Genomic DNA, 24,869 nt, shown 5'->3' with positions numbered 1-24,869 from the left:
CATAGTGATTTTTAAGGTGTGTGTGTCCTTACATATTGACATACTTATATGTTCGAAAAGGCAGCAGTTTGCATATCAATGAGTCTTGCATTATTATTGGAACTTGTCAGTTTTATTGTGAAAATACATTTGGTACACAAAGCAGTTTATAAGATTGCATTAGGTAAAGGATGCCAGTGCATGTACAGTATATACAATAAGGAATAGAAAGCAAGAGAAATAAGCAGAAAGTGTTAGTATTGCTCAGTAACATCGTTGGCTGGCCTGGTTGAAGCTTCACTATAATCTTCACTGGAGTCCCTTTAAACATGTGCTTGTCCCTTGCAATGGATGCTAAACAACCCTGCAAGATACTTCAAAATAAATAATATAAAAATCTAAAAAAAGAAAAGAACCATCATAAAATGTATCAGTAACTACATACTGTGCTGAATGTTATGAAGCTAGGAAACATCTTGAGCTGTAAAAAAGTGAAAAACAACAACCCAGCCCATTGGGGTTCTTGCATAAGGAAATAAACTTAATTCTTAAAGTTTATCTTCTTGCCAGGTCACAGACTTTGACAGGTCAAGAGTAAGCATCACGATTCTGTAGATCCACCAAAAAAAAGAGTTGTAGGTGTCATTTACTTCACTACAGTACATTCCTCGCAAATATTCCCACATGTAAACAATTTGGGAATTGCGTGACTAGTGTTTCAAACATCCTGTCCCATAAACTCCAGGGACAGTAACATGAATGTGTAGGTTTTGAATAGAGAATAATCCAGCTAACATCTAAAGCCTAGTAACATTAAAAAAAACACATGACAATATTGTTATGACCTGCAATTAAAAAAAGAAGGTCTGTGTTGGTCTCAGGAGACCCGGTAACAGTGAATAAGAACAGTTTGCTCCCTTCGTCAACAGCTTGGTCACTGCATCAGGCTACTAATAGAACAGGTACACAAAGGTACTGGCAGGGCCAAAGGCTAAGAATACAATTCACCTACTGTACAATTTGAAGAAAAAAAAGTAGCTACATTCAAATGGCCTCAATGTGCCAAACAGTATGTCTTACTCACATGTAATTTATCTTTTAAGTTGTTGTGGTAAAAAGAAAGGACTAACAGATAGACCCCGTCCAACCCTGCTGAAGGGCAGGGGTCAAGCTGCAGCCCAGCAGGCAGCAGTAGCTGTGTTACATTCATTGGAGTCTGGCTGGAAAACAGCACATTACAGGATTTTGGAAAGCATCAATCTCTCTGAAGAAAGGACTGTAGTTTTACCTTATTTCTGAATCAAACATCTGTAAAAAACCCACAATATGGAGGTCTTCCAGATATATATATATATATATATACTGTATATATAAACTAACTGGAATATAAAAGGCAAACATAATCGGAAAACGATTCATCTAATAATGTAATGTTACTATTCCTACAGAGGTGTGAGAATTGCTTGTTGTAAAGTCCTGTGGTCGCCGTTGAACTGAGCACATCTCTTCACGCTACAGTCTAATAAATTAAAATGGTCGGTTCTGGTGAGAAGACACTGTGCAGTCAGAGTATGCAGGTCACGGTCCAGAGGTTCCTCCGTCCGGCTCCGAGCCACATCGCTCCTTGGTTTTGCCATCACATCTGTTTCCAGAGGAAGACGAGGCTGTTGAGGCCAAGAAAGCAATTCAGTTACATTACATTCAAATTACGTTTGACTGGGCAATTCACAACAAACAGCACCCTCTGATTAGGATCTAATTAAACACTGCTGACATAGGGGGGCTGACTATTAAATCCGGCTTTAAGTCAAAATCCGTTATGAAATTACTTGTGCTCCCTTTATTTACTTAATTTGAGTCTTTAAATCCCTGAGGTAAAATTTATATTTTCATTCCAAAGAATTTAGATCATAATTTTTGTTGAGTTCTTACACAGACTTTTTGATCCAACGCACACGTCTACAAGACCTTTAAGTACTTATCATACGCCAAATCTATTCAAATTCTATGTGGATACAGTTTTTGTTCCCAAAATGTGTTTTTTCTGTACTGCAAAAGGGTCTATAAAAGAAATGTACAAATATAATTGAAACAGTTCTTAAATGCACAATAAGCAGGTGTAATTGCTGGTTTTCCCCACACTATCAACCCCAATCTGGTAGAATCCAACTACACCTTTTCTTTCATCAGAAATAAGTAACAATGACTGATTAGACTTGAATGACCAAGTGGAAATTGTACTTACTGAAATGTTTAAGCTTGGTAAAGTGGCCCTGCGGTTTCTTCAATGGGTTCTGTAAATATAACAAGACATAAATTGTCATTTTTCTCACCCGAGGAAAGTAAAAAAACAAAACAAATTGGGCCTTTTTCACAGCAGACATCATGTTTAGTTCAAGTGTCCCAGTAGGCCTTGACAGCAGTTCTGTGACAGTGAGCCAGCATACACAATACCAGGACCCTGAAACGGAAACAGCTAAATGGAATTCGGCCATCATTCATGTAATTGTTTGCACCTGTGACACTTCCTACAGTGACAAAGTGCTTTTGTAAAAATAAATAAATAAAAGACCTCCATTGTCTCTCAGTATATAAATGAACAGACAATGAGAGTAATTTTATTTGCAATTTCTGATGGTATGTCACCGATCTGCAAAAGCTTACATATCAAAAAATGGAACTGCACACACTGTTTACCAAGAATTATTTTTCCCAAGGGACATGACATGGAGGATTACTCAGCCCCAAAGTTATCTGTTTCATCGATAAGCTTACATCAGCATTGAAGGAAGTTTTAAGTCCACAAATGATACAATGGCCTACATATATATTTTAAACACCAAACACCTGTAAAATAGAATATTGAGGAAAATGTCTTACACAGCTATATGCAGTGTGAGAAACTAAACATAAATCTTTATTTTTGCACGTCACATCTCTTTAAATTCTACTTTGTCACCTCCTGTTGCTTGAGAGGAGAGTACACTTGTCACAACCATTAACTTTTTCGAACAACATGGAACACTTTTTTAAAATGTATTGCAGCCATTCTTTGTAATTTTTTTGTCTACTGCATTTATAAAGCTCGAGTCTTAAGATTTCAAGTTGAATAATCTCACCACGTAGAGGCAGTTTGGTTGATTTGCGTCGATGCACCATGACGCCTATGATAAAGGCAGCACCGACCAGCACCACAGCCAGCACCGAGAAACTGGTGATGGCAGCCAGCTTCCACACATCAGGCGTCACCTCCACAGCTTTACCTGTCCAAAAGTGAGAATGTTAACCCAACACTGGAAAAAAAAGTAAGAAAGGATACCATTCTGTGTGAGACTCAACCGTTGCATACATATACTTTCTCAGGAATTTGCCTTACATGTGTTGCATGATGGGGTCTTCGGGTACTGCTTGCAGGATGCACAAGGCACACACACATCCAAATCTGAGTTCCAAAACTCTGAGTTGCCACACTGACCTGCGCAAAGACAAACACCAGAGTTAATTTGTAAGGGAAGGGAGGCCCCCAAAGGGATCTAAAGGTGCAGTCAATCTTTGTCAATATCAGTGAATATCTGCTCAAGATCTGTTACCTGTATGTACTGTGTGTACACTAACTTAAAAAAATCTAGTTTTATTACACAGCCTAGGCTCTGTAAACGGACATGTTGCTTTCTGTTGAAGGCCCCATTGTTTACATAGCCTTTGTTTACATACCAGTTAACAGAGCCTCTATGCTGTGTGTTAACACCAGTTTTCTTTTCAGCCTGTACTGTACACACAGTGCAGACAGGTAGTGGATTGTGCAAATAGAATAAAACAAAAATAAAATAAACCACGACCTTGTCGGAGAAACTCACACAATAAAATACTTTTTTTTAACAACACATGAGGAGCTGTGTGCGGTTTTTACTTCTCATAAAATGAACCTGGGAAATTCCTTTGTGTCAGACTGCAGATGCAACTTAATTGCATGAGAGGCGAATTACTCAGTAAAGCTTCAGTGCTTGTGTGGCGTGCAGCGTGTGAAGAGCAGGATGTGTTTTCTACATAGTAGTGCTTCCGTTGAATTGTTTTGCTTCTGCGTATAGGCTACGTGTGAATGTGTATGGTGTGAGTTCCACCGGCTTCCAGAGAAAGACCTAAATGCATCTGTGAGAAAGAAATCGGCGGCTGTTCAGCTCGAAGAGAGAGAGAACAGCACAATGGAAAGCTTTATCTTTTTTTCACAGAGGCCAGACAGCTGAACAATTAGAAAAAAAAAAAGGCTGTGCACTTCCCAGCAGATGACAAGGAAAGGATTAGCCTGAATATGTGACACACAGTTGACAACCAACACAAGTGGAGACTGTTTTAACATCCTGGCTTTTGTTGAGAGTCTGCATGAACACCTCGAGGTCACGTATGATAGTGACTGTTATTATTGTGACATCAAGCTGCATAAAACACCTCCACAAAAAAAAGGTGTCTGACAAGATACCAGACATGACACAGCTACTGAGAGCACAAGAGGGAAATAGTCTCAACAGATATGATGGTTGACATGATAATCTTTCTTCCTTGTCTATGTCACACGTGTAGGCTATTTGCATGGACAACTTCTTTTGTGTGTCCACCATTGTGACAAGGAACCACCAACAGTCCTGAACTGAGTCATCACCATTTGTTGTGTCTTTCATGTTTGCGTTTGACGCAAACCAAGAGTTAAATGAATGAATGTGTGGGAAGATGCGGCAGTGCGAGTGAATATTGTGGCATTAAGCTGAAGAGCTGGCAAACTGAACCTTTTTTTCAAAACTGTGTCAAGACACAACACAAGCACAATTTTGAAAACTGCATACATCCAGTGCAACAACCAGCTGCTGGATGAAATAATGATGTCATTCACTGTCCAGTCTTAACATTCAGACCTGGTTTGAACATAGCGCTGCACAAACAGCTACACAGGCTATGTGTGATTGTGTCAATCAAGTGCACAGTATACAGTAATGGTCTGACTCTGAGCACTGTGACAGTGACATTCAGTGGTGAAAGGAGAGTACTCTAAGCACACAACACTGTAAAAATACTCCAGTACAAAGTAAGAGCCTGTATGCAGCCCCTGTTACTAATATAAGTCATAACATTTGATTGTTAATACTGATGCATTAATGTTAAGGACTATTCTTTTGTTGTAGCTGCTCATGGGGAAGCTAATTTAAAAAAAAAATGTATTCCCTCGTTTTATCCCCCTGGTTTTTAACCTAAGAATTTAGCTGGAAGGTCATGTGATGATTAATGAAAGTACAAAAAAGAAGAAAAAATAAATCTGAACATTTGTCTTCTACCACTGGTGAATTCACAGTCACCACTACTAGTCATTTTCATTGTCTATTAATTGGCTCTCGATTAATCAGTCGTTTGATAAATGATGTCAATGATGATCGCGATGTCACTGGGGGTCAGTTTGTGCTTGAGACTTTTTTACAGAAAGCCTGTGGTGGACTGGCATGGAGACTGAACAAGGTTGACATTTGATTTGGAAGGCAGGGAGGGTCTAACAAAAGATGCAATAAAGTTGCATTATGGGAAATATAGAATCCAATGTTTATCAGTGTATCTTAAGCACAATAGGATTGATCTTGACAATGCTTTTCTTTCTTTCTATTTTTAGTCAGTCTTTTGAGAGCTCTAGAGCTTCGTGGAAGTGCAATAGTAACTCATCGGAGTAGCCCTTTAATTGACTGACTTTTTCCAATAATCACAAATAAACACACCAATAACGAAGTGAACCTTCGACCCATAATGAAAATTAATCCAAGAGCCTACATAATAAAGGTACAGGTCTTTACAGCATGGTCCCCTTACACATCACACACAATGCTTGTCAAATAGTCACGTAGGCCTATGGGTAATTATTTAACCAGCTGCAGCCAAAAGGCACCTGCTCAAAAAGTCATGTTTGAGGAATTTTTGACCTCTAAGGCTGTGGTTTTGTTACAACCACATGCTCAGGCCCTTAGAGACTTATCCCCCCTCCTCCCCCTCCTCTACCCTCCACACTGTCCACATGCAGGCAGCGCTGGACTGACTCATTTTATAGCATTGGTCACAGCAAAAATGTGTCACCGTTTCTTGTAAGCATTTCTCCTGGTGATTTCAGCGATTAATCATCCAGATGGACTTGTGCTCCGGGGTTCACTGAAAGGTCACAGGAAAGGAACTAAACCTTGACCGCTGGCTGACCTCTGTCCAGAACCAAACCACATATGAGAAGTGGAGCAGCCTGAAACTGCTGATTAAACTGCTTACAATACCTTCAGCCTATAGTTTCTGAGCCTGAGCTCAACTTCAAGGTAAGGAAAATAAACCACTCTGTTGGAGGTAGTTTCATATGACTTTAAGGGGTTACTGTATATTCTCCACACATCCATGAATGGCAACACTTTCATAGTTTAAAAGTCAGAAACAGCATCATTTACTACATAAGTTTCTTAAGGCTCAACATGAGAAATCTGTGTAACAAGTTCCAGTTTTGAGACATAATTTGTAAAGACTTTGGAACAACCTCATCGCCTAGCCTGACAATGGGGTTGTTTTCTGGGTGTGGGGGCACTGTGTGTTTTGTCATAAAAGTGTGTGTGTGTGGGGGGGGGGGGGGGCAACAGCTGATGTCCAGATGTTGAGAAGGATGGTTTCACACGGGCAGAATCTAGATGGAGCATGTTTTGAGTTCACTCGTATTGAAATGCGTTTGGTAACTCTAATGCCCGAGGAAAATGGGCCGTGGCCTGTGTAATTATTCGAGATTTGATGTTCCCAGTGCAATCTGAGTATGGGGTTCTCCGCTGGTATTCAAGCCAAACTTCAGGCGGCTGTGGAAACAAAGTCAGAAGCTCTTCTTGTGTGTGTATGTAATAGACTGAGAGATAGATAGAGGGAGATAAATGTATATTTGTGTAAATCGGACACCCGCCGTCCTCCCTCTCCATGTGGCCTGTCCTTCAACCGTAGGGCATGGATGGACCGGGTGAAATAAGGCGATCGGAATGCGGAACCGGTAAGAAATGCATCTGGTAGGAAGCGGCTTTGTAAGCAGACCCGCGGTGTGTCTCCATTATAAGGGAGACCAGACCACGAGATTGTGATCCATGTTCCCATCACAAACAAGGATGGCATAAACAATTGCTCACTGTCAAATTTAGAGAATGAATAGAAAAAGCTATTCAATCACTTAATCAAGCAAAAGGTTTAAACAAAATAAACATTTGTAGTTTGAATAAAAACTTATTTTACTTACTTCTTTGTGCGCTCACGCCATACAAATTGGTCACAGCCGCTATAATAAATCCGCAAAGCGCGCAGAGAGCGTTATTTGAATAAGCCATGGTGTCTGCGGGTGAAAAGCTGCTCGCTGTCGGCTACACAATTCCCGAAAGTTCATCTGATTAAGAATCCGTGCTGGGGTTTCAGCATGGAAAAGCGAGCATCAGAGTGAGTCACCCGGAGGAGTCTGCGCCTTGTTTTAATAGCGCACACACCCACGCTAACAGTTCAACTCCTATGAGTCATTTCCTATGTACTGTACTGCTTGGATTCTCTGCGCGCACTCCCCGACTCACAGGAAACTCCTTCTACCATAGTATGCGGTTTCATTGTGTCCCGGTTCAAGTGAAAGTTTAAATTTAAACCACCTCAGGTATAGGTATGAGTTTCACATGTATTACATATTTTATGACCACACCCTGCAGGTTTTTTAACCAAATTTTTCTTTACTTTTTTTTGTTCTCCACCAGAGAGCCTGTGTAGTCTGGACTCGGTGGTGTTCTCATTGTTATTACCACGCCTGTCGACGTCATCCCCTCCCCTCCTGCCAAAAAACACAACTCTCTGGCACGAGCGCGGGTCCCATACACAGAAGAAAGAGAGGAACAGCAACTGAGGCAAAAACAGATGACACTCGAACTAAGAGAAAACATTCTGCTTTTTAAGCCTCTTGGGGGGGAAAGTCAGCTCAAAGTAAAATAATTAAATTAAAAACAAGTCAGATAAAGAGGTTATCTCAACTTCAATTGGGTACCCTCTGCTGCAGTCACACACAAAAAATCAGTGATGGAAACTGACATTTGAATAGTTATGTGTCCCTGACGCATGGGGTTGGTGTTATTAGTGCCTGGGGCTGGGTGTAGCCTGCTGCTGCAGCACAAGTATGCAATAACAAAAAGCTAATGGACACATGCCCGGAGTGTGCTATCAGGTTGGCCCCATGTCACAGCATTGTCTCATGCACTAATGAAGACCATCAGTTACTACAACATCTGCCCTGTTCGGTATACATAGATATCACTTAGCAAAAACAGAAAACTGTCCATTTATTTATAAAAACTGATGTGCTTTCATACGAGTTAACAATCCCTGCCTGTGTATTAATACTAATCAAATTCTTATTTTGTACCCACATTAGAGCTTGTTCTCAAGGAAGTCTAACTTAACTGTTCCCAAATGCCAGCTCAACTTTTTCCCCCCACATATACTGCAGCCTGGAGCTTTGTATGTGCGCGCTTGGTTGGTGTGAACTGCCTTTCTCACAAGGGCTAACGTCAAACAGACGCACAAGCAACCTCCCAGTAAATACTTCACATCATCAGAACAGAGGAAAAGAGGTTTCATTGGCTCAATTAGGTTAGACGCATGTTGTTAAACAGATGTTTTTGTACTTGACTGTCACGGCTAACCTTTGAGGAAAGCGGGCTAAGAGGACCTGGAGCAGCGCAGCCCGCTAAGGACACCCATATGAGCTGACTTTCCACTGCAGTGATTTCATCGGTAATGAGGCACTATAAGCTGCAGATGTTGTGTCAAACTCTCCAATAGCAACCATGGTAACAGGATGAACACACACAGAGGACCTTGCCCAAGGTGATCCAAACTCTCCTGTATGCGCTGACTGGGAGCCAAGTTAGCTGACGTCTCTCAGGCATTGTTAATACTATAGCTTAACCGAGGAAGTTGGACGATTCTGGCTGTTGCACTTTATAGATTAGAAACATATTTAGCTTTAAACATGCGATCCTTAAGTCTTTTAAGGATGGCTTCTTTTTATTTTGAAGTTGAAATTTCTGATTCTCTGACTTTACAGGATTTCCAAAAGCAGCAGGACAAAACAGTTTAAAGAAACGCTTCGGGGAGACCCCCGTGTACCACTGCAGTTCAAAGTCTTTCAATACGTTAAAAAAAGAAGAAAAAAAAGAGGCTAAAGGAACATTTAAAAGTTTGTTAAAAGAGAGGATGTTTAACATGGCATGGATAACAAAGACAGGAAAACAGTGCAGAGCAGCTCAACATGTACGAATATCACTGTGTTCACAAACAACTGTGTTTATTAACTACAGCACAGCACTCAGTCAGAAGTCACTATCTGTTTGGTCACCAAATTAATCACCAACTGGCAATGATGATGCGGTAAAACAAGTCTTTCCAAAGAGAGATTCAAAGAGGGGAAACACGCTCATGTGATATCCCCAAGAATGTCTGTGAATAAATCTTCATCGTCTTTTCTCTTGCTTTCTCTCTCCTTTGGTTCTGTCTACAGTTTTCTCTCGTCCCCACCGGCTCCTGTCTCTCTGTCAATTAGGTGATGTAGATGCGATGGAAGTCGTTGGCTCCGAAGGCACAGTTGCACTTGGGGCACTTCCTCTGTCGTGTGTCGTAGCGCATTTTCAGGCATTCGTAGCAGAATACGTGGAAACACTTGGTGAGCACCGTCTCCTTGTCTCGTGTGTTGCAGCAGGGGCAGCGCAGCTTGGCCTGGTAGACGGAGAAATACATGGTACGTGAGCCAAACTACTGACTCGCCAACACCGTCATTACCTCTCTATCCATTGTACAGTTAACACTTGAGGGTGTAGCAAGTAAGATTCTTCATTTCCCCAAAGCCCTAAGTGACTACTTCTGGGGAGCTTTTGAGCTCACTATCTGGCCTTTACTCATGAATGAAAAACCACCATTACCAGCCGATCAAGCCACTTAAAAAAGAGCTAGTATTTTACATTACAACATAATACGCAGTTACTAGACTGTTATGGTTATGTCAACATTCAGACCCAGATTGTGCCAGAAAGCTGTAGGTGTTTTTATTACTCTCTAGGCACTAACATATGTCGATCAAAGTCATATATTTCTCTGCACAAAAACAATGTTGTCTTTCTCACCTTGTACTGGTTGATCTCCTCCTGTAGGATCTCATCCGCATCAGAGTACACCTCCACCTTTTTCTGTTTCTCCAGCTTCCGCCTCAGCCTGGACAGATCCTCCTAGAAATAAGCCATCAGGAGAAAGAAGACATTTGGTGTGAGTTTGGGAAAGAGTTTGAAGCCGTATCCCACCCTCTGAAAGCTGAAATACAACATACCTGTGCTCGTTTCAGGTTGCTGCTCTCCCTCTCCCGGGCCGTGCGATTCTCAGCCACGGAGACCTGGATCTCTTTAAGTTTGGCCTGCGTGTGCTCCAGCTGCACCTTCAGGTCCTCTGCCAGTTGGGCAGCCTCCACCGCCTGCAGGAGAGGAAGGAACCGGATACGCTCGATAAAAAAAACACCTAATGATGAGATTCTGCAACACGGTGGTAGTGACCTCGAAAAAAAACAACTTGGCATTCCGAGTTTATTCGTCGCGCTTTAACGTTAGAGGTTCAGTCATGTCCTAACTTAAACAAAGTAAAGATGCTGCTGCGTCTTTTTTCCTTTATTTACTGCAGATGTGTGTGTTCTCCCTCCCTGGGGGCCGTTCTCCGGAGCATACCATACGTTTTCATATCCTCTTCAAAGCTTCCAGGCCAACACTGGTTTCACTTAAAAGTAAGCAGCCCCTTGTGTGTGCCTGCCGTTATGTTCTAGTTTTACCGTTACGGTTGATCCTATTTGTAAAAAAATTGAGATTTCAAGCAATGTACTTATGTACGCGACAAGATGGCCTATTTAACAGTGCCCAACAGAAACTTGTCACATATGTAGGCACTAAACTTCTTCAAGAAATTAGGGAATAAAGATCGATGGGTGTTTCGTTTGCTCACAATGTATCTCATTAATACAACGTTGGAAAGAAAAGGAAAATTCTTGGGATGTCACAACTTTTCATGAGCACCTAGACACACCAAAATTATGGAAGTCCGACTTTTGGCACATGCTTTTATCCAGATCATCTGATAATGCTGCCCAGAGGTTATATTAGGAACATCTGGCAGCAATTGAATCATCCAGTAATTAGCTACAGAACCGACCGAGGGTGACAGATCTCTCTCCTCACCTTCCTCTTGTTGAGTTCTAGTGCTTGTGTCCGGACAGTCAGCTCTTTCTCCAGAGCGGCGAGTGTGCTCTGGAGGACGCCCTCTTTTTCTTCCAGCTTCTGCACCACCAGCAGCTGGGCGTCCACCTGGAGAGGGACAGCCACATTAACAGTTAGTATTCCAGCGCACTGACATAATAAATAAAAGCCATCAACGCCGCATTATCAAGGTATAGAAGTTGACATGTCACCTGGGTTTTGAAAGTGAGGACTTGGTCAGCCAACTCCTCCTTCTCCTCCTTCAGCAGCTTGTAGATCTGGTTGGATTTGATTCGCTCGCTCATCAGCTTGAAATTGGCGTCGTCCTTCTCCCGTAACTGCTGCAGCAGCCGGCTGTTCTGCTCCTGCATGTCCTCGAAGGCCTGGCCGGTCACATCCATCTCGCTCAGCAGGGCTTCCTCCTCCTCAAGAGACACAGGTGTCGGGGATCAAAAACAACGAATAGCCTTTGACAGACAATGACACTGCTTCTGGATACCAAGATAGCAGCATTGTTGATGTGAAGAAACCCACACATGCAATGATGTTCAATTTGAGTGTGCTCTCACCACATTACCTGATGTAATTACACCTGGTTTGATTTGTGTGTAACAAACGTAGCTATAAATTGTATATTGCCGCATGTGCTTCATTCTGGTTCAAGCTGCTCACTAACAAGCCAACTAGGGCTTATAAACCAGAGCCATATGAACTCAAATGTAGCTTGTTTATTGGATCGTTTTGGCAATCGGTCTCCCTGCCAGGTTAAATTCTGGCAGCCAGGAACTTAGAGGAGCTAATCAAACGCATCTGAGCCCAAAATGGTCAAGTGAAGAGTAATTTAACTTAATAACAGATAAGAAAGTAAAGAGCTGAATAAAACCAGCATCAGTCCAAACTGTGTTTTGCCTTCTGTTAATTAGGTTCTGCTAGACCTCCCAAGTGTAAGGACCGGCAGGCATTCAGTACTCAACATCTGTCTCCTTTATGCTCTTAAAATGCAGTGGAAAAACAGTCGTACATCTCAAAACATGGTTATAATACACGTTAACATTATGGTGTCATTTCCTGTGTTTGATGTAATAACAGCATCACTGTTAATGGAAAGTGTTCTGCAAATTGTGGGTGGTCTTAGTGGAGTTACTGACTTAGTTTGCACCATAAAAAAGTAAATGCTCAAGAGTCTCTAGGTGCAGATAATATGATTCAATATTAACTAATAAGCCTCTAAGACTAAGCTTATTTCACAGAGCGCTAAGGTCAACAGTTGACTGAATGTCATCGTGACGGTATTACATTATCTAATGTGGGTGTATCCACTATCCACGCAACTCGAGTTTCAGAATTATGATGACATAACTTAACCAACATCTAACCCCAGGCAGTACATTTTATTATATATATTCCATCTTGTGCTAGTCTCAGCTCTAGTTGTCTGAATTACTAAAGGAAATTCTAGTAGAGCGTTTCCACATTTACAAAAGAGCAAAGCCAAGTAAGTGAGCGCAGATTTGATGGTGTTTTACCTCAAATTCCTCAGAATGGCTCACCCAAATTTAAGTTGTTGCATTTTTTATATGTTTTTCTCAAAATGGGTAAATCCTCATTTCCCAGCACCTCCCTCCTTCTCTGGTGTAGCAGATTCAGACAGGAGTTTAAATGTGTTTGTGCAAGATTACGACATCTTTAAGTCGCTTTTAAGAGAGATCAACAATTATAAAATGTACTCAGTCTACATTAATAATTGTTTATTAAATACAACTACAACGATACTGACACGATTTAAAGCACAGAACAAGCATTTCTGAATTGTCAGCCTGTTTTCTGCAAGAGCGGTGACACTTTTAACAGGAAGTTAAAAAAAAATGTTTAGGGGTTTTTGTTAAAATAAATATGGAAAGAGCTTTAAAAAAAACGATGCTGTCAGAACCAATAAAGAAAGACATACACCGTCAAAACTATAATGCGTTTTGGGTGGGATATTGTATAAATAAAGGGTTATGAAAATGATTCTAGCAGATGTTCCTGTGAGGACAAACTAGCGTGGATTAAGGGAAAGTTTCTTCCTTTTTCAGGCCACACCGTCAGCTTTCAATTCCTCTTCTGTCAACTAAGATTAGGAGACCTTCTTTCTTAGCATAATGTGAAACTCATTTTACTACTTTTATTCTTATTACGACGGTTTGTTTATTCATATCTGGTGCAGTAAGGAATCTTTCAATATGACGGGACTTATGATTCATGTGTCGTTTCTTTATGGTGTGAGTGGTATATTCAAATGTATATATTGCTCATATTGCAGCTCTACCTCATGAGCAATCTACGTTAAATAAGCGGACAGGGTTTCATTTTTCTCAAGCTTTTGTACACATCCATTTGCTGTTATGACCAACTGTAAAAGGTTATACATGTGTATAGGCTACCTTTAAATCATTTTAAGTAAAAGCAGATGGTTACACACTACTGGAAAATTTATAAATATGAATTTGTATAGAGGATGTGTCCGTTCCCCTGTTAAAGCATATGTGTACTTGGTAGACTCAAATGCTTTGCCTGCACTCACATGGGCGGATATGCTTGATAGGATGAACACACACTGATACAGTACCTGCTTGGTGGCAGCCAGTTTCTTCTGCAGATGCTCAATGGTCTCCTCTGCCACTCGGATCTTCCTGAGAGCATCTTCATCGGCCAGCTTCTTGCTTTCCTTTCTCTCCCTCTCTTCCAGCTCTCGCACTCGCATCCTCAACTCATCCACCTGGGCAGTTTGAGATGGGGGTTGGGAATTTTTATTTAAGTGATACTTCTGTCTAACTATGTATTTACTAGCAACTAAAGAAGAGATTTCTTGTTACACGCAAAAGAGAAATGTGCAAAGAGTATGACAGAAGGACAACACACCAAAGAACAGACCTCTGCTTTAGATTTACGTTCGGCTGCCATCAGCTGCACTTTGTCTCTCTGCTCCTTTGGAGCTGACTTATACATGTCCAACAAGAGCTTCATCTCTTTCTGAGACTCCTGGGCTTTCCTGGTGGGTTCAAGGAGACAGAGGTTACATTAACATTAGCAATCCCATCATTAGTTGAGTGCTTCCAAGTGTGCACACATTTTCTAAATTACATAGAGTACAAGACTTGTTTGCAGTCAGTGGTGTAATCCATGAATGCATTGTACATGACTTCATCTTTGTTTTATAGCGAGTGGGATGAAAATATGACATTTTGTGACAAACAATATTCTACAGCAAATGTAAAGCTCATATTCTTTATTTTAAGTGAAAGTGGATTGTAGTAAAAAAGGGGGGGGGGCTTACTTGAGTTCTACTCTGAGCATCTTCAGTGTATCCGAATCCTTCCTCTTCAGCTCATCGCTGCGCTGCCTCTCTCTCTCGCGCTCCCTCTCTCGTTCTCTCTCCACCTCCCTCTCCCTCTCTCTGTCCCGGGCCCTTTGTCTCTCCAGTTCCTTCCTCCTCTCCTCTTCCTCTTCCTGGTCCTCGTCTTCCTCCTTCTTCACGTCCATGCTGTCGCTTGTCGTCTCCTCTTGAATCACAACTCCCGTGTCTCCACTTTGACAACGCAACTGTAAATAAAAGCAAAAACCATTCTCAAAAATGATTACTCAAAATTAATAAAGTTGAACAGGTGAGGGGAAATGTATCACTACTAATATTTTAGTTTAGCTCAGAACAGGCCTGAATGTCACACAGTAACCATTTGTTGGTAAACCACATCATCTACCTTATTGATCTCCATCTGTGTTTCCCGCAACTTCCTCTTAAAGCGCTGCACATCACCTTTCAACTGCAGGTTGTGGTTCTGAAGACTGCTAATTAAGTGTCGCATCTCCCTGTTAATTGGTCCTGAGAGAGCAGAGAAAAGGAATGAAAGCTAAAGAGAGCGCAGTCAACCTGTGGTTTGGGTAAGAGTCATTCAACTATCGCTGGTGATAAATGGGCTCAACTGTACAGGCACAGGAGTGACATCACCATACAAAAGATACACTATTCCTGCAGTGAGAATATATGTAACAGATGATAAAAATGTCTTTCTCTACACTTTGAGTATTATCCTCAAATTGCCACAATTTACTAAAATGAGTTAACAAAATACATGAATAGCTTTTAACAGACTTATACCATAAAGTACATACTAATTTCCGAAACTGTGATTTCCTTTCCCTATTCAAAGACTTCTAGATGTGAGGCATGTGTTTAAGGTACCTGCTTGCTCATTGGCAGCCAGGTTCTGCTCAAACTCGATGCGCAGCATTTCATACTCCTTGCGCACCTGGGCCAGAGTGTCCTCTAGCTGGATGACCTCAGTCCGCAGCTTCTTCTGAAGGGACAGCTCATCACTCTGAACAGTTGAAAACAGTAAGACATTGTTGACCATATTGCCAAGAAGTGCTCATGATACACACATCCAGGTTTAAGCTACTTGGTCAACCAGTCAGGATGCAGTAGGGAATAATATTAGGGGCTTTGACATTTTTTCTGATGAATAACTGTTATTTTTATCTTAGAAGCTTACCTCCATGTGCTCAATCTGCCGGAGGTGGGCGTTCTTGGCGGTGAGCAGCAGGGCCCGTGCCTCATCTAGCTGGGTTTTCACACCCAGAGACTCATTATACAACAGGGAGAATTGGGACTGCAAACATTTGTAATCTAGAGTCTCCTTCACAACGTCTTCTGGAATATTCCGCAAGTCCATCTGGAAAATCAGGAGATGACAGCAAAGGCTAAGCATACAGGCATAAAACTGTACCAGCTATGGACTTAAATAATGACTCGCCTCAAAAACATGAAGTAGCTTCTTGAAAACCAGGTGCAGCGCTATCAATGCCTCCAATCTAACAAGCAGAGATCTTTACCTTGAGCTTCTCGCTCTCCCTGACAGCCTCCTGGAGCTCCGCCTGCAGTTTCTCCAACTCTGCCATGCGGCTATTGGCCAATTCCTGGTTGTGCTCCAACTCTGCATTTAGACTCTCAAACTAAGATAAAAACAAAGACAATGGGTTACAAACTAGCACTGGAGAAACAAATAAATAGGCACGTCACAGAAAATGAACAGCAACTATTAACTACGAATGATCACCTTCTGGATATTCAGAGTAATCTGGCCTCCAGTTAGTCCACCTGAGCCTCCGGTGCTGTACCCAGACTTTAGCTGCAGATGGCAAATGCAATATACAAATTTAAAAAACACAACAAACAAGACAGAAAAACAACAGCACACAGCACAAATTCGATGACATCACTCAGACAGTATTTCCTTCATGTTCGGATAGCTAATGCAAATAAAATTACTCCATCAATGCACACAGGGACAGAGCGATATGCATCAATAAGAGCAGCTGGCTTGACACACATGATGCTTACAGCTGTATCACTGTCAACTCATGTATACGTTATAAACAACAGCATGAGCCAACGCCTCTTTGATAGATAAAGAGCACACAAATAAACACACTTTAGCAAAAGGAACAGATAAACAAGTGGCACACAGAACATTTCAAACAAACACACCTGCTCCATGGCCTCTGCTAGATGTTTGTTGAGCTTTTGTTCCCTGTTGCGGAGTTTCTCAATGTCCCACTGCAGGTCCTCCACCGTCGTCTCCATCTCAGACACTTTTGTTTCAGAGCTGGTCACCTTGTCCACTAACTCATTGTACTGCAATTAGGGCAAAGACATAAGAACAGCTGTGTCATCTGCGACAAGTATACACAACAATCAATGGCTACCTACACACACACACGTTTTTGTTTAAAGATTGTTTTTTTGTTTTTGTTGTAATTTTTTATATATTAGACAGTATTTAGAGAGAGAGATAAATGAAAAGCAGAGAACGACCTGGGCTGGACTCAAACCTGGGTCCGCTGCAACGAGGACCGAGCCTCATGTGCAGCCACAAACGTTTTATTTGAAATAAAATATTTAAACTATTTCTGACACACTGGCAAAGCCACACACAAGCAGATGCCCAGAAACATTGCAACTGGCTTTGTACCTCCATGGACATCTTGTGGTGACGACCCTGCAGGAGAGTGGCCAGGTCTCGCAGACGGCCGTTCTCCTCCAGCAGAGTGTGGTTCACTTTGAGGATTTCAGACTGTCTATCGTCCTCACAGTCTGTGAATAAAGGTTAAGATAGTGGTGCCAAATTAGAGGGGCACCAACAGGTGTCAAAAAAACAAAACACTGCTAACATTTATGTAAACCAACTCCAATGTTAAATGAACCCCAACTAGTAGCAGGTACTTCTTTTTGATGCAGGATAAAAAAGGTGTCCCTCTTTCTTACTATTATTTTTGTAATGTTTGTTTGTCATTGGCTTATCATATATGAATGTGACAGTGTCTACACAGTTACCTGCAGCCTTGACCTGCTTGCACATGTTGTCGATGCGGCTGTGCAGCCTGTCAAAGACACACACCAAGCAGGAGATGGCTTCCTTGCTGAACTGCATGCGGTCCTGGAGGTGCAGTGTAAGTTCCTCCTCACTGCTGTGCTCCAGTGTGGCTAGATAGCCCTTGGCATTCTCACTCAGGGGAGGGGGCGGAGATGCATCTGAACAAAGGAGGAGGTTGGTTAAAATTGGCAGAGCAGGTAATAATTAGGATCTAAAGCACCTAATTTCTTGCTAATATGGAAGGCAAATACAGACAGAAAGGTATGCAAATAGCATGAATTTCTACAAGCTCTATGGCAGAAGAGTATACTTGAAATGAAAGCTAAAGATTCAGTAATAGATTCAGGTGCAGTAGTTGTTACTAAGTTTAACAACAGGGGTCACTCTGAGTGAAGTGAATACACATATAATCACCTTTGTCAAGCTATGACGCTATCATACAAATTATTGGCATTTTGGGGCACATACATGCTTTTTCATTTACATCGTAGGTATAAGCAATAAAATTATCTATGGCGTGTTTATAGAAAAGTCAGACAAGTTAGCAATAACAGTAAACAATAGCATCAACAGAATAGAGACAGGCTTTCAAGTTAAAGATTGATGGGGAACTGATATTGTGGAAATAAAATACCCTTTAAAAACGTTCATCCAATTCAAGAGAGCAAATTATAGTCATAGCAGCCCATACATGCAGACAGTGACTATGTTTAAATGCACAGCACATTCTGATTAATATCCATATTATGGTTAAGACAATAGTCCAAATAATGTTTACATGTGCAGCAACTACGGGAATATTCACGTTTACATGTCAATCTGCATATTCTGACTAAACCAGCAATTTACACTAGTAGCGGTAGAAGCGCTATGATGTCAGATGTTAGTGGGTTATTTTCCGGCAATAATTCTAGTCCCATCCAAGGATAATGAACACTCTTTATGTCATTAACATTGCCTTGTATTTTTTTGTCAGCCAAAAATGACACCTCTTCTTTTAAATGAGATTTACACGTGCTAGTTTAATAGCCGTAAACCAGGCCATGTGCCGCAAACTGCAGCAAACGCCGAAAAATGCACCAAACAACTCCTGAATACTCCTGGTACATATCGATATACTGCTTCACTTTTAAAACGTAGTCAGTGAGAATTTCCAGAGATGAGTTTAGTAAGGAAAAATAACTGCATACCTGTTGTTGAGTCCTGTGGCGGCTCTGTGGGCGTCAACAACTCCTCTGAGCCAGGAGGAGGAGGGGGCTGCGGTGGCTCATCCTTACGATCTTCCTGCTGCTGCTCTGCCGTCTCCCCCTCATTCTGGGAGTCAGAGAGCGGAGGTGGAGGCACAGCCGAAGTCAGCGAGGACAGACTGACACTGTCTTCATCCATCGGTGTGGGCTCAGGGAAAGGGGTTGAGGGTGCGGCAGGGGTAGATGTCACGTGTGGCTCAATGCGTTTCCGTAGAATGTGCACGTTCTCTTCCAACTGCAGATCAGAAAGAGACACAAGGATTCAAATGCAGAGTTAATCCTCTGGAAAAAATGATCACAAGTGGTACATTTTTTGGAGAACAAAAAAAATCTTTTTGACTACCAATGCAGCGGTACAACCACAGGTTGAGCCCATTGCAAAACTCTGCTAATTTTATACGTTTACATGCACAGAAAAACCCATAAAACCAATATTACTGTAGATGATCAAGTTAATGCAGACGATTGGGTCATTTTAACATGTGTTGCATTTGTTGTTAAACGCCTGGTGGCTTAGACATTTCTGAATTTCCAAGGTTATAAGGGTGTAATTAAATGTGTAGAAGTACCTGCGACCAGTAGCGGTTGACAATCAGCAGGGTGGTGTCATCGGTGGCCTGCCTCTTCTCCAGCTTCTCAATTTTTTCCCGTAACTCGTCTTCCATCGTCTGCCTCTGCTCCAAGCGCTCACACAGCTTTTTATTCTTAAACTGGAGGACCTTCATGTCCATTTCCTCCTGTACAGAACAAACACAGACAACAAGGAGAAGGAATGTATAAAATCCTGGAAATTATTAAGGGAACAAATATAAGCAACAACGTTAATTGTTGTTATGGAAGTTAATGGTAGTAGTAATAGTAAATGAGATTGACAAATGGGGTGTTGGGAGTGAAGCCCAAAAAATTTACCGTTGAGGAGACCCCAGCTATGCGTATGGGCTCAATAAGAGTGGTGGTGGTCTTCTCCTCTTTCTTGTTTTTCTTCTCAGGTGGACCAGGGGGGCTGTCCCCTCCTGAGGGACGCTTCCCTCCCCCAGCACCCGACATATTTCCTTCCCCTGCGAGAGATCAAACACAACATGAGATATTTTCGTTTATATATCTTTAAGAAAGGCCGGATCAGTTTGCATGCTGAGAAGTCATTCATTTGATGACAGCTAGCCACGGCGTTAGCTTACAAGCACAGGGCCACTGACTCGGAATTCAGTTATTCTGTTGTTTTTGTTGAAATACGTGTCCCAGAACAGCTATGCTGTCTATTATAGTACAAGCCACTGCCTGAAAAGCTACGAACAATTTCTAATTTGGCATTTTCGATAGATTTAACGAACATTAGCAAGCTAGCTTCCGCTAACTATGCTAATGCTAGCGTTAATTCTCTGAACGGCGCTCTTTGTCCAGCGTATTTAATGACTGGTGGTCTGCACATTTAAACACCGGTCCTCACTACACGCGTATGATATGTATTTAAAGAAACTAACCATGCATATATATGTATACAGCGTTTTCTGATTAATAGTAACATTACAAACCTGCACAAGGAGCGACTGAAAATGTAACTCAGGGCATCCGGAGAAGCTACAGGAAATGACGACAATTTACCTCCGCAGAGTAAAAGAAAGTTTTAAGATATTATTAAAAAATAAACAATAGACTAACAACACAAATTGTATAACTTTCCTGAAAATATATTTGCTCGGAATTAATCGAATGCCTCTAAAATAATCCTGACAATATTATATTATTAAATCAACCACAATGCAGTCTTCCCCCCAGCCTCGTGGGGGCAGAACTGCCACGCTCCCCGGCTACAGGATGTTTCGAGGAATGTGACCAGAATGTAAACAGTGCTCAGACAGGTGCTAGCTAACGGTGGTTCACACTATCGGTAACTTGGTCTTTTATTAACACAGTTGCCGGCCGCTGAATCGCACAAAGTAATGACCTCGTGATGGATTCCCAGAGCTGAGATGGCACTATTTTATTGATTCCTCTCCCTCGTGTTGTCTGGGTGCATACATGGTGAGCGGCTTCCCCTTTACGGTCAGTGAACTTGTTGCTGTAGCCAAGGCCAACAACATCGAAGTGACAGCCAGCTAGCTGTCGTTATGGAACAAGGGCACTTGATTACAGCAGAGAAGAGAGGAATGTGCATGTGCCAGGAACATCTCAATTATGTCCTGCTAACTACGATTATCTAAAGAAATATATTGCACTTCCTTGTCACAGTTTAGCCCAGTTGTTCCCGTTACACTTACATAATGCACCACTTTTAAAATGTGAAATAAGTGACTTTACAGTTTGTTTTTGTTATAGATTAATATTCTGTCACGATGACAAAAGACATCGTTATTGGAGATGAATTACCAGACTGGGTGGGGGCCAAGGAGTTTTACCAGAAGTATGATCCCAAAGAGGTGATTGGCAGGTGAGTTCAACAGAGTAACCGAAACAGTAACGACACTTGTTCATTCCTTATGGAAAAACAATACAAAACAAAAACACGCTGTCTTCTACATCAATTGTATCTCAGGGGGGTAAGCAGCGTGGTGCGAAGGTGTGTGCACAGACACACGGGTCAGGAGCTGGCAGTGAAGATCATCGAGATCACAGCGGAGAAGATGACCGTGCAGCAGCTGGATGAGGTGAAATCCTCTACGCTCAAGGAGATCCATGTCCTCAACATGGTCAGGGGACATTCCTCAATCAGTATGTTGGAAATCCTGCTCTCCCACACTGCAAGATACTCTCATTTGTTCTGCTCTTGGAGAGTGTTGAAAAAATCGTTGTTATGTTCTGTTCCCTTTAGTTACTCTCCTTGATTCCTATGAGTCCATAACCTTCATATTTCTGGTGTTTGACCTGTGAGTATTACAGCTAAAAATAACAAAAGCAATGGTCTTTATAAAATATGAAAGTTAATAGCCAGGTAAGGTAATACTAATCACTGGGATGGTATCTATCTCTTGTTTTCCGTTTTACAGCATGAAGCGGGGAGAGCTGTTTGACTACCTCACAGAAAAAGTTACACTGAGTGAGAAGGAGACCAGGTGAGCTAGCTCAACCCCATCGGCTCATTTAATGTGGCAGCATTTTAAATCCATTCAGAGTTCATGTAGGCCTAAACCTATTACAGGTTTATAAGCGTTTTTCTGCATGTTTAAGCCACATGTGGGATAAATAACTTAAAAAGTAACTCTTTGCTGTGATAGGATAGCCAGCTCTGTTGATTTTGTAATGGCGTTAAAAATAATTACAACTTATAGCCACATGGTAAAGACACCATGTAAAGTTATTGTATTTAAAAAAATATTGCTCTGCAGGAGTATGGTGCGAGCTCTGCTGGAGGCCGTGCAGTACCTCCACTCCCTCAACATCGTCCACCGAGACTTGAAACCCGAGAACATTCTCCTGGATGATCAGGGACACCTCAAACTGTCCGACTTTGGTTTCTCAGTGCAGCTGCAACCCGGAGAGAAACTGAGAGGTACTATACTCCAAAATGTAACATAGGGCTGAACATCAGTGTTGATGTTCTGTTTACATAGGTAAGATCATTAGTATATAGATGGAGGTTAAAATGATCTGTTTTGTCCTTTGTTCTAACCAGAGCTCTGTGGGACTCCTGGTTATTTGGCCCCCGAAATATTGAAATGTTCAATGGATGAAATGCACCCAGGCTACGGCAAAGAGGTCGATCTGTATGTTTTACCATTTTGTCAGTAACATCCATACTGAAATAACATTTATGTCAGTGCACATTTACAAATCATGATCGCGAGAGTTGTCCTGAATTTTGTACGTCTAATTCGTGTCCACTTGGTTTGATGCCTTTTTTTCGAAAGCTGGGCATGTGGAGTGATCCTTTTCACCTTGTTGGCCGGCTCACCGCCGTTCTGGCATCGCAAACAGATGCTGATGCTGAGGATGATCATGGAGGGTCGCTATAAGTTCAGCTCCCCAGAGTGGGATGACCGGTCTGACACTGTGAAAGATCTGGTAAGACTGATAAACATTAGAGTTTGAATCTACTGTAATTAACTTTGGGTGTGTCAGAGAAGTGAACATTTTCTAAGGTATATTGTCATATCTGAATAAACACACTTTCTTCAAAGGAAAATTGGATCCGTGCAACACTGAAGTTAAAAAGCTACCTGAAAAGTTACTGTTGAATTAACAGAAGCAGGGCCACCAGTTTTTGATTACAAACATATTCACGTTGGGTTCCAGGTGGCTCAAAATAATTTTGTTTTGATTTATGATTATAGAATGAATCAATACTAAGAATTACATGTAGAGTAAGTATTTTTTGCAACATAACTGCAGACTCTGCAAATGTTAACAAATCCCCCTCCCTTAAAACTGTAAAGTGGGGGGGCTGTGGCGAAGTGGATAGGGTGCTGGAGCCGCAACTACAGGGTCGGTGGTTTGATCCCCAGTCTCCCTGCCACATGTCCAAATGTCCCTGAGCAAGACACTGAACCCTAAATGTCTCCTGATAGTTAGCTAGTTGAATGTGTGCTTCAGTTGTAAGTTGCGTTGGATAAAAGCGTCTGCTAAATGACATGTAAAGTAATGTAAGGTAAAGTGCACCTTCAATACCTTTTTTTCCTCTTTCTTTTTAACAAAACCGTAAAGCTATTTTCAATCATTGTGCTTGGGCTGCTCAGATAACCAGACTATTGGTGGTGGAGCCAGCTACACGTCTGACTGCCGAGCAAGCCTTAGCACATCCTTTCTTCAGACTGTACCAGAAGGAGGAAGTGCGGCTCTTCAGTCCCAGAAAAACATTCAGGGTGAGTCATCGCGTCCACTTAGTTTTTTAAATGAAGGCTGATATAAAATGTTGATTCTTGAACAAAGAGTGTCTGTTCAGTGGTATGTGATGAAGCGGCCATTATCCTTTGCTCTCCCGTTTTGCCTCCTCAGGTACTGATCGTCAGTGTGTTGGCCTGTATCAGGATGTACAGCCGCTACCGCAGGGCTCGGCCGCTGACTCGGGAGGTGCTGGCCAGAGATCCTTATTCCTTCCGTGGTGTGCGCAAGCTCATCGATGGCTGCGCCTTCCGCATCTACGGGCACTGGGTGAAGAAAGGGGAGCAGCAGAACCGAGCCGCCCTCTTCCAGAACACGGCTAAGATAATGCTGCTGGACCTCGAGGACTTTGAAACATAAACCACCAACCTCATTCCTGATCCTGACCACACTCATCTTGCTTTTTAAACATTTCGCATGTGCCGTCATGTCAGTGTTTGTCTTTTCGCATTACTTTGTTTAAATTTCCAGGCCCCTGGACGTTTGTATGCCTTAACGCACATATCGGTTCTGAAAGTTTAAGATAAGAATGCACAACTTAATATTCCTTATCTGACCTTTTAAAGTTTGTGGCTATTTGAAACTCATCTTGTCATGTCATCATGTTTGCAGTGTCACTCTGATCTATTATAGAGGACACATTGCACAATCATTTGATAAAACAACGCATACACGTACATTTGTATATTTTGGATTTAACTCTTGGATCGTCAGTCAACTGTTGTATTTATATACACTTTGTGGCTGAGCTGAGCATTAAAGCACTGTAATTATTAATTAAAAGATAGTATATATACGTATTGTAACAAGGCTAAAACTTCCATATTCCAATGTTACAAATCAGTACTGCAGGATGTGGAACATTAAAGTACAATATTTTGGGAGTGTTTTTGGTCGGGAATACTGAAGCTGTGAGGCATGCAAACATTCCTTAGTAGGAAACTCATTCACGCTAGCTGTTTGTGACTGTTTATCCTATTAAAACAAACCAACACCATTCCCTACTACCTAGTTCATTCTTTAGTTTAATAAGTTGCACCTAAACCTAAAGTGTCTATCTGAGATATGTACAGGAACTATACAACTGCAGATAAACATTGTACTGTATAATAAAAAAC

The 24,869-nt window shown here is 41.7% G+C and overlaps 3 protein-coding genes across 8 annotated transcripts; 1 reads left to right on the top strand and 2 right to left on the bottom strand.

Moving 5' to 3' along the window:
- Nucleotides 1–96: 96 nt before the first annotated feature.
- LOC307267171 (tumor necrosis factor receptor superfamily member 12A) lies at nucleotides 97–7,437 on the bottom strand. Its single transcript, XM_080049418.1, has 5 exons — nucleotides 7,256–7,437; nucleotides 3,356–3,454; nucleotides 3,099–3,242; nucleotides 2,225–2,273; nucleotides 97–1,643 (listed from the first exon to the last, which is right to left on the bottom strand). Exons 1-4 carry the CDS (start codon nucleotides 7,341–7,343, stop codon nucleotides 2,233–2,235), a joined length of 372 nt encoding a protein of 123 aa, XP_079905544.1. The 5' UTR covers nucleotides 7,344–7,437; the 3' UTR covers nucleotides 97–1,643; nucleotides 2,225–2,232.
- Nucleotides 6,180–24,853, top strand: phkg2 (phosphorylase kinase, gamma 2 (testis)). 3 transcript variants are annotated; one of them, XM_080049417.1, is made up of 10 exons: nucleotides 6,180–6,311; nucleotides 21,253–21,364; nucleotides 21,470–21,645; nucleotides 21,746–21,800; nucleotides 21,921–21,986; nucleotides 22,260–22,423; nucleotides 22,547–22,637; nucleotides 22,782–22,935; nucleotides 23,607–23,732; nucleotides 23,866–24,853. In XM_080049417.1, exons 2-10 carry the CDS (start codon nucleotides 21,270–21,272, stop codon nucleotides 24,109–24,111), a joined length of 1,173 nt encoding a protein of 390 aa, XP_079905543.1. In that variant the 5' UTR covers nucleotides 6,180–6,311; nucleotides 21,253–21,269; the 3' UTR covers nucleotides 24,112–24,853. The 3 variants fall into 3 exon arrangements, with proteins under 3 accessions (XP_079905543.1, XP_079905541.1, XP_079905542.1); XM_080049415.1 differs by lacking the exon at nucleotides 6,180–6,311 and adding an exon at nucleotides 20,781–20,958; XM_080049416.1 differs by lacking the exon at nucleotides 6,180–6,311 and adding an exon at nucleotides 20,781–20,979.
- rnf40 (ring finger protein 40) lies at nucleotides 9,017–20,514 on the bottom strand. 4 transcript variants are annotated; one of them, XM_080049477.1, is made up of 20 exons: nucleotides 20,469–20,514; nucleotides 19,846–19,994; nucleotides 19,506–19,673; nucleotides 18,880–19,171; nucleotides 17,650–17,847; nucleotides 17,288–17,409; nucleotides 16,804–16,950; nucleotides 16,373–16,444; nucleotides 16,149–16,268; nucleotides 15,809–15,988; nucleotides 15,499–15,634; nucleotides 15,017–15,138; nucleotides 14,593–14,858; nucleotides 14,178–14,307; nucleotides 13,885–14,034; nucleotides 11,489–11,701; nucleotides 11,259–11,384; nucleotides 10,367–10,507; nucleotides 10,167–10,268; nucleotides 9,017–9,762 (listed from the first exon to the last, which is right to left on the bottom strand). In XM_080049477.1, the coding sequence occupies exons 2-20, from the start codon at nucleotides 19,981–19,983 to the stop codon at nucleotides 9,586–9,588; spliced, it is 3,000 nt and encodes a 999-aa protein (XP_079905603.1). In that variant the 5' UTR covers nucleotides 19,984–19,994; nucleotides 20,469–20,514; the 3' UTR covers nucleotides 9,017–9,585. The 4 variants fall into 4 exon arrangements, with proteins under 4 accessions (XP_079905603.1, XP_079905604.1, XP_079905606.1 ...); XM_080049478.1 differs by having other exon boundaries at nucleotides 11,489–11,698; XM_080049480.1 differs by having other exon boundaries at nucleotides 14,190–14,307.
- Nucleotides 24,854–24,869: the final 16 nt, after the last annotated feature.

Source organism: Ammodytes marinus (assembly GCF_949987685.1).
Source record: "Ammodytes marinus genome assembly, chromosome: 20".
NCBI lineage: Eukaryota > Metazoa > Chordata > Actinopteri > Uranoscopiformes > Ammodytidae > Ammodytes > Ammodytes marinus.
The sequence above is the reverse complement of the archived record's forward strand: the minus strand, read 5'-3'. Positions and strand labels throughout refer to the sequence as shown.

Excerpts from the sequence above, each read along its gene's own strand:
- LOC307267171 (XM_080049418.1), bottom strand. The coding sequence starts at position 7,343 with ATGGCTTATTCAAATAACGCTCTCTGCGCGCTTTGCGGATTTATTATA. Across the intron at positions 3,455-7,255 it reads TGGCGTGAGCGCACAAAGAA|GTCAGTGTGGCAACTCAGAG; the intron begins GTAAGTAAAATA and ends GTCTTTGCGCAG. Across the intron at positions 3,243-3,355 it reads GACCCCATCATGCAACACAT|GTAAAGCTGTGGAGGTGACG; the intron begins GTAAGGCAAATT and ends ACTTTTGGACAG.
- rnf40 (XM_080049477.1), bottom strand. The coding sequence starts at position 19,983 with ATGTCGGGTGCTGGGGGAGGGAAGCGTCCCTCAGGAGGGGACAGCCCC. Across the intron at positions 17,848-18,879 it reads GCCACAGGACTCAACAACAG|ATGCATCTCCGCCCCCTCCC; the intron begins GTATGCAGTTAT and ends TCCTTTGTTCAG. Across the intron at positions 17,410-17,649 it reads CAAGCAGGTCAAGGCTGCAG|ACTGTGAGGACGATAGACAG; the intron begins GTAACTGTGTAG and ends CTTTATTCACAG.
- phkg2 (XM_080049417.1), top strand. The coding sequence starts at position 21,270 with ATGACAAAAGACATCGTTATTGGAGATGAATTACCAGACTGGGTGGGG. Across the intron at positions 22,638-22,781 it reads TACGGCAAAGAGGTCGATCT|CTGGGCATGTGGAGTGATCC; the intron begins GTATGTTTTACC and ends TTTTTTCGAAAG. Across the intron at positions 22,936-23,606 it reads CTGACACTGTGAAAGATCTG|ATAACCAGACTATTGGTGGT; the intron begins GTAAGACTGATA and ends TGGGCTGCTCAG.